General features: G+C 34.7%; 1 protein-coding gene across 3 annotated transcripts in view; it reads left to right on the top strand.

Moving 5' to 3' along the window:
• Positions 1–2,559: 2,559 nt before the first annotated feature.
• SYNJ1 (synaptojanin 1) overlaps positions 2,560–10,736 on the top strand; it is an 84,525-nt gene continuing 76,348 nt past the window's right edge. For all 3 annotated transcript variants that reach the window (XM_027875472.1, XM_027875474.1, XM_027875473.1), the window contains exons 1-4: positions 2,560–2,640; positions 3,573–3,840; positions 5,134–5,359; positions 6,318–6,401. In XM_027875472.1, coding sequence (XP_027731273.1) covers positions 2,583–2,640; positions 3,573–3,840; positions 5,134–5,359; positions 6,318–6,401 — 636 coding nt within the window. In that variant the 5' untranslated portion in view covers positions 2,560–2,582. The remainder of the gene's footprint in view (positions 2,641–3,572; positions 3,841–5,133; positions 5,360–6,317; positions 6,402–10,736) is intronic.

Here is a 10,736-nt window from a genome sequence, read left to right as displayed (position 1 = left end):
TTTTTTTTCTTTAAGAATTTAAAATGTTTTTATAAATGAAATGAGGGCCCTTGAAGAAAAAAAATGAAAAAGAAAAACAAAAGCTATGAAAGAAAGAATTGGAAAGGGAATTAACAGCTTGGCACAAGAGGTACACAACCTTGCCCATGCAACAAACTCCCTAGAATATGATAGCCAATATTTAGAACTTCCAGATTAAAGAAAAAACATCAAGCTTCTAAAAAGAGAAAATTCAGGTACCAAGGAACCATAGTCAGGATCATACATGATTTATAGCCACCACTAGAAAGAAGAGGAATACAATATTTTAGAAGACAAAGAAGACAACCAAGAATAACTTATCTAGCAAAATTTGGTATAATGCTACAGTGCCTGGCATATAGTAGGCACTTAATAAATGTTTATTAATTGATTAAAAAAAAAAGACTTTTAATGAAAGGACTTCTAAGTTTTCCTGGTGAAGTCAGAGCTGCATAGAAATTTTTTAATTCAAACATGGAGTTGAGAAACATAAGAAGATATATATGAGTGAACAATAATAAGGGACTGAAAAAGGGTAAACTGCTTATGTCCTAATATAAGAATATACATGTCCCCTCTGAATCAAATCATTGTTGGAGGTCAGAGAGAGAGTTTAATTAGACAAGCCTGGGAGTGGTTCTATAATGTCTTGATCTTAATAGAAGAATGGAAAGAGAAGGCAAGAGAAATGCAGTGACAGAAAAGGGGAAGGGAAAGGACTGGTAGGAAAAATACAATTGAAGTGCACAAGTAGAGTCTATATAACAAGATGGAGGAGGTGGGGGAAGCAGATGACGCTTCAACATCACTCTCATCTGAATTGATTAAAGTAGAAAGAATGGTAAATAGGGAAAGGGAAGAGGTAGAAGGATAGATTAATAGAGAGATTAGTTTAAGCAAAACAAACTCCTAAGAATGTACAAAAATGCTTACAGTTCTTTGTGAGGTGACAAAGAATGGGAATTTTAAGGTGCTGCCCATAAATGGGGGAATGAATAAACAAATTATGGCATATAAATGTGTTAGGATACTGTTGTGCTGTAAGAAATGATAAAGACAGTTTTCGAGAAACTTAGGAAGACCTGTATAAACTGATGCAGAAGGAAATGAATAGAACCAGGAGACAAGATTTATGCAATGACAACAAAATGGTAATAGCAAACAACTTTTAAAGAATTAGGAACATTTATCAATGTAATCAATCACCAACCACAATTCTAGAGGACTAATGTTACATACCTCATGATAAGAGAGGAAAAAGGCTTAAGAGTACGCTATGAAGTGGATAGAGTACTGACCCTGACGTCAGGAGGACCGAGTTCAAATCCAGCCTCAGACCAAACACTTGACACTTACTAGCTGTTTGACCCTGGGCAAGTCACTTAACCCCAATTGCCTAAAAAACAAAAAAAAGAGTATCCAGTGACACAATTTTTTTGGACAGATAAATGGAGCAGTGTATATAGAGGGCCAGGCCTGGAGTCAAGAAGACTTGTCTTCCTGATATGAAATCTGGTCTTAGACACTTACTAGCTCTGTGACCTTGGGCAAGTCAGTTTCTTCATCTGTGAAATTGCAAACTACTCCAGTATCTTTGCCAAGAAAACCCCAAATGGAGTCATGAAGAGTCAAACATGACTGAAAAATGATTGAACAACAATGTAAAATTTTGTTTTGATAGACTATACGTGTTTGTGATGGGTTTTATGAAAGTTTTTAGTTCTCAATTGGGGGTAGAAATGACAGGGTGAGTGTGCAGATTTTTGATGATTGAAAAAAAAATTTGAAGGAGGAGGGATGGCTGAAGGGGAGGAGACTAAGGGCATATGTAGAAGAGTTGCGTTTACAAACAGAAAGGCAACTTTTTCCCCTAAGAATGAAGCCAAGGAGGAGAGAGTAGAGGATAGTTATAGATCTAAAGCTGGAAGGAACCTTAGAAGTCATGTAGTCAAACCCCCTTGTTTTACAGATAAGGAAACTGAGGCTTAGGGAAGCTAATGTCAGAGGAGGAATTTGAACCTGTCTCCTCTCCCTTCAGACCCATTGTTCTTTTCACGTGCCACTCTGATGTTCAGATGATTTGGAGTGTAGAATTGGTGGGAAAAGGGAGCTTTTGATGGCCGTCTTCAATTTTTTTCAGTGAAGTGTTTGACATCTTCAGTAAGAGGTGGAGAGGAAGGGGGATTGTAAGTAGGTAACTCGAGAAGAGTTCAAACAGCCACATAAGGTAATGAGGTAGAGTGTTATTCAGAGAAACTCTTCTTTTCATAAAGAATTTCTGTGCAGCAATGAGGGCCTAGTTGAGTTTACAGTCATAAATTTGTTGTAGAACCAGTCATCACGGTTGGGATCCTCCATCTGTGTTTTGCAATATACATGTAGGAGGAGAGAAGGTAGTTCTGTGATGTATTTGCAGTCTGAGTAACTGCCTCGTTTGAAAAGACTGAGTCCTTTAAACTTGAGATCCAGAAGAGAGCTGTTGTTTAAAATTCATGTTATTTTCCCTAACATCTTAAAATATTTTTTTTGTAGCATCTGCAGAAAAAGAGGCAATCAAAGGCATGTATTCCAAAGTAATGGATGCATATGGACTCTTAGGTGTATTACGACTGAACCTTGGTAAGTTTACTAAGTAAAGCTTTTCAATGTAGTTTTTTTCCTATCCATATATTTATAGATTTTGACAAAGAAAGTGTGAAGTAAGATCTACTCTAGTCACATTATTTCTTAGGTTAGTTATATTTAGATGAGGGGTATAGATTAGATGATCTCCAAGGCCCTTTCTAACATTAAATATAGTTATCTTCTGATTTAGATGATAATGTCTATGTTATTTGCAGTCTCTTAAGTATTGGTATGACCTGACTAATTATTTGATCTTGATAGTGTAGAATAAAACTTTCAGGCTTAAAAGGGTGAACAATAAATATGTTTTCAAACATAGTTTTCAAATATGAACAATAAATATGCATGCCTATTATTAAGAATGATCCTATTTTAGAACACTTATAAGGCATTATGATTAATAGTTCTCCATTCCAGCATAAAAATTTCATCCTTTTTTTTTTCTTTGAGGAAAAACTGACAGATCCAACTGGGAAACTACATACTAGTAGAGAAATCTTGTTTGACACTCCCTGGAAGATTTATATTTCATGTTCACAGATTAGATAAAGTCCTTCCCTTATATATCTAGGATAAAGTGTTCTTTCAAATTATATTGATGTCCCCTGGGATAGAGCATCTAGTACAGGCACTTATTTCTAATGCCTTAATTAGAGGCTGAAGAAAACTTCTTAAGGGGTCATAGATAATTTAAGAAATATTGATATTATTCTTTTCTTATTTGAATATTTCAAAGCAGTGTTCAGTGTTAAAGTTACATTTTTCTCTTTTTTATGAGTATTAGTGAAACTTAGAATTTCCCTGATGTTTTGCAGTGAACAATAAGAACTTTAGACATGAGGGAAAAAATAAGACTACTGAAAGAAAATTAAAAATTGTGTTTGAAAACTACTTGGAATTCATCAACTGTCACTTTGGTTTTATAGGTGATACAATGGCACAGTATCTGGTTCTAGTCACAGGATGCATGTCTGTTGGAAAAATTCAAGAATCTGAAGTTTTTAGAGTTATTTCCACTGAGTTTATATCCTTAAGAATTGATTCTTCAGATGAAGATCGCATTTCAGAAGTTCGCAAAATTTTGAATTCAGGAAACTTTTATTTTGCATGGTCTGCAACTGGATCCAGTTTAGATTTGAGTCTTAATGCCCATCGTAGCATTCAAGACCGCACAACTGATGACAGATTTTTCTGGTGAGTCCTTGTTTCCCATTATATTCATGTACTATAACATTTTTCTGGCTAATATTAGATATTTAATTAGATTAATTTAATTTAGTTAGATGTTGTTTATATTATCTGGTCTTTGATGTCACATATTTTACATTTAGAAATTATTTTAAAGTATCTAAACTAGAAATGTCATCAGTGAAATTTCTATGATATTAATAATACTATGGCTTGATAATAATGTATAATATCCCAGTTACCCAGAAGTCAGATTTCTGGCAATTTAAACCTTCTGGAACCATAGTTCGCAGTTTTACTTTGTTTGTTTGTTTTTATAGTGGAATATCATGTTACATGAACAAAGTAACTTTGAGAATATGAGTAGAATTTATTATTTTAATAAAACAAGTTATATTGACATGACATGTGTAACTACTGTGTCCTTGATAACTAGATGTAAATGATAAGAAAATTATTACAGTTACTTTTATGTAGCCAAAACAAATTTATATAGTTTTTCTCATCTTGGCTTTTCATTCTCTTGTATCTGTAATCAACATCTGTATCTGTACAATGCTGTATCTGTAATCAACATTACGGATGCAGAGTATTCAAAACAGAGAGCAGAGATACAGAGAGGTGGAAATATATATTTTTCACATATATCTATATCTCTTCATATACATATATACATATACATATATGTGTACATACAGATGTATACATATTCCATATATCTCAAAAGGCTCCTCAGGATTTCTTTATAAGCTCCAGTTATTTAGATAAACATACTTATTCACCATCTGCTCTCTTGATACTTTTCCTATGAAGTGTTACATTTGGTGCCTAAATTTTCTTGTTGAGGATGACACAAAAAGACTATGTCTAGTATTTAATAAACTTTTACATTTGTTGTAGCACTTTATATTTCACATACATTATCTTATTTGGTTTTTACAACAATTCTGTAAGGAATGTAGGGAATGTCTCATTTTTAAAATGAGAAAAGAGATCAGGTGATTTGCCCAAGTTCACAAAGCTGGAATGCAAATCACAGGGTAGCCAAACGTATGCCCATCATTTACCCAACTTTTTTTGCGTCCTCATCCCATATTCCCTAATAGGACGGTGTATTCTCTTTATGATGGATACATGTTGGATGAATGAACTCGATTATAGTGTCATTCATTTCATCTACATCAACATTTTAAGTAATAATATGTATGAAAATCTGTCCATTGAAGGACACTTGGGTTGAATTGAAACCTTGTCATGTATTTTGTTTTCAATAACCTAATCTAATTTTTTTTTCTTTAGGAATCAATCACTACACTTACATCTCAAGCACTATGGTGTGAATTGTGATGACTGGTTATTACGCCTTATGTGTGGAGGAGTTGAAATTAGAACAATTTATGCTGCTCACAAACAGGCAAAAGCTTGCCTTATTTCACGTCTGAGTTGTGAACGAGCCGGGACCAGGTTTAATGTCCGGGGAACAAATGATGATGGTCATGTTGCTAATTTTGTAGAAACAGAACAGGTATTAAGTTGTTTTTTTTTTTTGATCTCTTTAGTGTTCCTAGAAGGCCTAAAAAACTATGATCTAATTACATATTTTCTACATAACTCAAAACATCTCTCATAATGGTAACAAAGTCATTTCATGGTCTGTTATTGCTTTACTGGTCATTGTACTATAGGCAAAAAGTTTTCTCTATAGTTTTTCCAAAATGAGAGCTTGTAACTCTCCAGTTGTATGGCAAGTTGTTTATAACCCAGCAAATTATCTAACTACTGCCTCAGTTTAGGTGTTGTCAGATGAATACTGAATTATATAATGCTAGTGATTTTTTTTAAATAATTATTTTTTTGTTAAATTAAACTTTGAAATCTTTTTTAAAAAATGGCACGGGTATTCCATGCTACTGTTAGAAACTTGAACTGAAATTTAGCCCAAAATATTTGTATAATCCTGACTGACCTCTATGTGTGTGTGTGTGTACATAAAAACATTCAGTTTGGCAGAGTAGTTTTTCAAAGATATAAAAAACATATTTTAAAAGTATAACATTATAGGACTAAAGAAAACCAAAGCCAGAGATCCTCTGTGGGTGTGATACCAAATTGGATAGTTCACTAGGATATTGTTTCTCTTACAGAAGTAATCAAAATACTGCATTTACAATGTAGCTTTATTAGTTTCAAGAATTTTTCAGTCCCTATTGTTTTTACTGCCTTAAGTTATTTTTGTAAAATTATATATTAATTTAAAACAGATAAAAGTATTAAATTTTAGCTCATTAAACATGTTGTGGACTATTTCTAAGCATCTTGATTATAAAAATAATTTTGTCCAAAAGCTCAAGAATTATAAATTAATAGAACTGATTGCTTTATGAGGTAAAGGAAGTATAAAATTTGTCTAACATGCAAAAAATTTGAATGTTCTTTAATATGCAAATATGCTTGACTATGAAACTTTGGTTTTTCCTCTTCAGGTTATATTTTTAGATGATGCTGTATCTTCCTTCATACAAATCCGTGGATCTGTACCATTGTTTTGGGAGCAACCTGGTTTGCAAGTATGTTTTTGACATTATGAAACTTTTTTGTTCAGGAAAATTTCTCTTGAGTCCAAAAACTTCTTTCTTCTCTGCTCTCTTTACCAACATCACCCTTCACCCCAGATCATTCAGTGTTATTTTTTACTGTAATTTAATTTCTTATGAGACATTTTCCTCAAGTTGGAACAAAGCACAGTGCCATTTTTTCTAAATATTTTTAAGTAATGCCTTTAGGATTTATGCTCAGCAATAAATAAAACTTATTAGCAGTGTGACCATGTGGAAGTCACTCAGCCTCTCTGAGCTTCAGTTTTTCCATCTGTATAAATGAGGTAACAGTCATACTGATTACTACAGAGAATTATTGTAAGGAAGGTGCTATGCAAACTGTAGGGCTCTGTACAAATTTGAAATATAAACCAGTAAAATCACGCAATTGTCCCCAAAGTGGCATTTTGCCATGGTGAGGGTTTTTGTGATCTCTAGTATATTCACTTTGAATATTTCAAAGTTCAGATTGTATCACGTGATCTTTGGCATAATGCTATTAAGCTGTCCTCGATAATTTACTTTTATTTCTATTTAAGAGATGCTTAGGAGCAGCTAGGTGATGCAGTGGATAGAGTACTCCTGGAGTCAGGAGGACCTGAGTTCAAATGAGGTCTCAGACCAGACACTTGACACTTACTAGCTGTGTGACCCTGGGCAAGTCACTTAACCCCAATTGCCTTGCAAAAAAAAAAAAATCCTTTTTCATCAGAATGTAGTGAATTGTATGTTGCTAAATATATGCTTATTTTGCTAGTTTGCAAAGGAATCGATGAGGCAAACAGTCTGCCTTTCACAGAAACACACATCTTCTGCTGGGGGCTCATAGACTAGATTACTCTGACCCACCTATCATTACATAACTGTTGTTACTCTAAATGTCAGAGCCTGTCCTTTGATTTGACAAACCATTAAAACAACTGAATCTCCTGTCAATACTGACATTCTTGCTTTAAATGAAACCAAGTCACATCAACAAGCATTTATTAAGTGCTTCCTGTGTGCCGGGCATTGTGCTCAGTGTTGTGGATTCACAGAAAGGCAAAAGAAATAGTTCTTGAGCTCAAGAAGCTTATGGTCTAATGGAGGAGACAATATGCAAACAACTATTTAAAAGCAAGATATAGATAGGTGGATAAATAGATAATGTGTATACACACACACTCACACTCACACACACACACACACACACACACACACACAATGAATTGGAAAGGCTTCTTGTAGAAGTTGAATTTTAGCGAAGACCTGAAAGAAGCCAGAAAAGCTGATAGAAAGAGAAAAGTAGGGAGAGAATTCCAGGCATGAGTGATAGATAACCAATGAAAATTCATGGAGTTGAGAGATTTTGAACAGTCTTGTGCAAGGAGCATCAAAGAGGCTAGTGTTACTGGATTTCAGAATACATGTAAAATGTCAGAAAATTGGAAAGGTAGAAATAGGCCAGGTTAGGGCCTTTAAACACCAGAGAAATTTATATTTGGTCCTGGAGGATCATGGAACCACTGGAGTGACTTGGAAAGATCTTTGCTTTAGGAAGATCAGCTTGACAGATGAGTGGAGGATGAACTGGAGGATGAAACTGGACTCGGGATGTTGTTCAGACATGTGGTGATGAAGGTGTACACCAGGGTGGTAGCAATGTCAGAGGAGATAGAGTTGATAGGTTATGTGGTGGTGGTGTTGAGAAACAGATAAAGTAAGAATGAAGTCTAGCTTTTGAGCCTGAATGACTGAGAAAATGATGGTGCTCTGATCCCTGATATGGTAGCTAAAAAGTAGAGAGGGTTTGGGAGAAAGATAATAAGGATAAAAAAGAAGTTATAGTTAAATACCTAATGCCTTAGGTCCTTCTTGGAGAGGAAGGAAATGAGTTTTGTCCATATTGTTTCATAGGACATTTGATTTTCTGATAATGATGAGAATTTGTGAAAAAGACTGCCATGAAGATAATTGAGCTAGTTTCTATTGTAAAAGATGAAGAAGTAGAGAAATCCTATCAAGAACTTGATACAATCCTCTGAATTAAATCAATTTTAAAAAATAATTCAGTACCTTCAGAGCGGTGATTGGCATAAGAGAAAATGAAGCAAAAGATGACTTGGGAGTTGAAACCCAAAAGCTTGTAGGATATATAGGCATTTCATACTTATATTTGATGAATATTTTCGTCAAAAAGAGAGAGTTAGGAGGCAGGGTATTGGGAATAGCACAGAAAATGAGATTTATTGTATCCTGATTAATTAATTGTATCCTAAGATTCATTACTAATATCACAGTCATTTTCAAATAAGCCATCTGTGTAAGACCACTGACTTGTTAAAGCAGAGATCAAAATAAATGCCAAATTAGAAGAAGAAAGTTATGGGCAATGTATAGTCCAGAAGACTTGGCCTCAGATCCTTACTACCTGTGTGATACTGGGCAAGTCACTTAACCTCTGTTTGCCTCAGTTTCCTCATCTGCAAAATGAGGAAAATAATAGCACCTACCCACCCCCACCCCCCAGAAATGTTGTGAAGATCAAATGAGATAATAATTATAAAGTGTTTAGCACAGTTTCTGGCACATCATAAGCACTATATAAGGTTAGCTACTATTATTATTGGCAAAATTAAAGCAATTACAGCCCAACCCATTTAAACAAATTGCTGATTCTGAAAAAAAAATGGGAAAAGGATTGAAGAATTGACATCAATACAAGGGTAATTTTCTTAATGTTAGAGGCAGCAGCCACTAATTTTAAAATTAAAGTTCATCTGTACAATTTTAATAAATGCTTGTTGAATTGAATCTTATAGAAGAGGAAGGTGGACAATTTAGCATTATTGCCTTATAAAACAATGTAAAATGATAGAGAAAAAATGTTCCTTCTTGCACTATCCAAGTTCTACTTATCTCTAAATGCCCAGCTCAAGTACACTCTGTTTTGACCATCCTGTTCTATGTGAGTATAAAAATACTCACATAATAATAAATGATGAGTGCTTCATGTCTGCACTTCAGTGTGAGTCAGTGGGAAAGATACACTGGATTTCAAATCAAAAATCTAGTTAGATAATCCTCTTTGATTTCATTCCCTCATCTTCTCCTCTTGCTCCCTTCCTCTGACAACCATGCCACTGGTCAGCTAGTCAGTAACTCATGTCTGTCATCTTCTCTTACTCCCTCACCCTGACCTTGTTTGTGTTATTAGACTCTCTAAGACTGCTAGTATTTCCTTTGACATGTAGATGACTCTTTAGTTCTTTATGAATGGAATGTAAAAAGCATGAAATTTATCAACTTTATGTAACATTGTCCTTCCTTGGGTCTAAGGAACAAGAAGGAACATAAGAAGGAGTCTATTTAAAAAAAAAATTCCCTATGGCTTTACATTTGACCAATAGTAAAAATACCTCAGCCTCAAAAGGATGTATATCTCTATTTCACTGTGATCCTGTGAAGAAAGCTTTTCCTTTTCAGAAGCAATTGATTTTTCTGAAAGATTTTTATAGAGACATTAGATGAAGAAGTAGACAAATCCATGAACTTTATGAAAGAAAAGAAAGCATGACTGACTAGTCATTCTAGGATTTTAAAAAAAAACCCTAGGAGGATAATATTGGCAAAGGCCTGGGCAGTGTCTCTGACTCCCTGGAACCTTGTTTAGCTCTGAGGCTCCCTTCATAAGCTCATCTCAGTGTTTACTTTCTGCCTTCCCAAATTTTCCAAACTACTGAAGTGCTCATCTCAGGTTATGGAAGCCATAGAGACTGAAGTAAAGGATACCTTGTTCCTATCCCAGATACCAGGGGTCCAGACCAATATGCCCCATGCCCCTTTTTTACCTCTCTATTTATGGCTCTTTTCAACTCTTTGAAAGTCTTAGATTTGGAAGGGATGTCCAGTAGAGAGTCAACAACTTTATTCTTTCCCATAAAGTAGAGAACTACCAGACATTACCATCTTTCCTACCACCACCTCCTGAGATCCTTCAGGCCTTGCCATCTGTTCTGCTTTTACATCCTGTAGTCCTCTTGCACTGTCATCTGATGTACTTATGAAACCTAAGAATCTCCCAGTCCTTGCCATCTCTTCCACCTTAGTACTTGAGGGCCTTTCTGTCCATCCTGCAGCTGAACTTTCTTTATGTTCACAATTAGATTGTGAACTTCCTGAGAACAGGGAACTTTTCCTATTTGAATCCTCAGCTTAATTCAAGATAAATTTAAGTGATTTTTTATTCACTCATTCAAATAAAATATATTTACATGGGAGAGAAGTGTAAGCCTAAAGTTAAGTGCTCTTCAAGGTCCAAAGATC

Source organism: Vombatus ursinus, unplaced genomic scaffold (assembly GCF_900497805.2).
Source record: "Vombatus ursinus unplaced genomic scaffold, bare-nosed wombat genome assembly UNPS02014809.1, whole genome shotgun sequence".
NCBI lineage: Eukaryota > Metazoa > Chordata > Mammalia > Diprotodontia > Vombatidae > Vombatus > Vombatus ursinus.
This window is presented reverse-complemented; position numbering and strand designations above follow the sequence as displayed.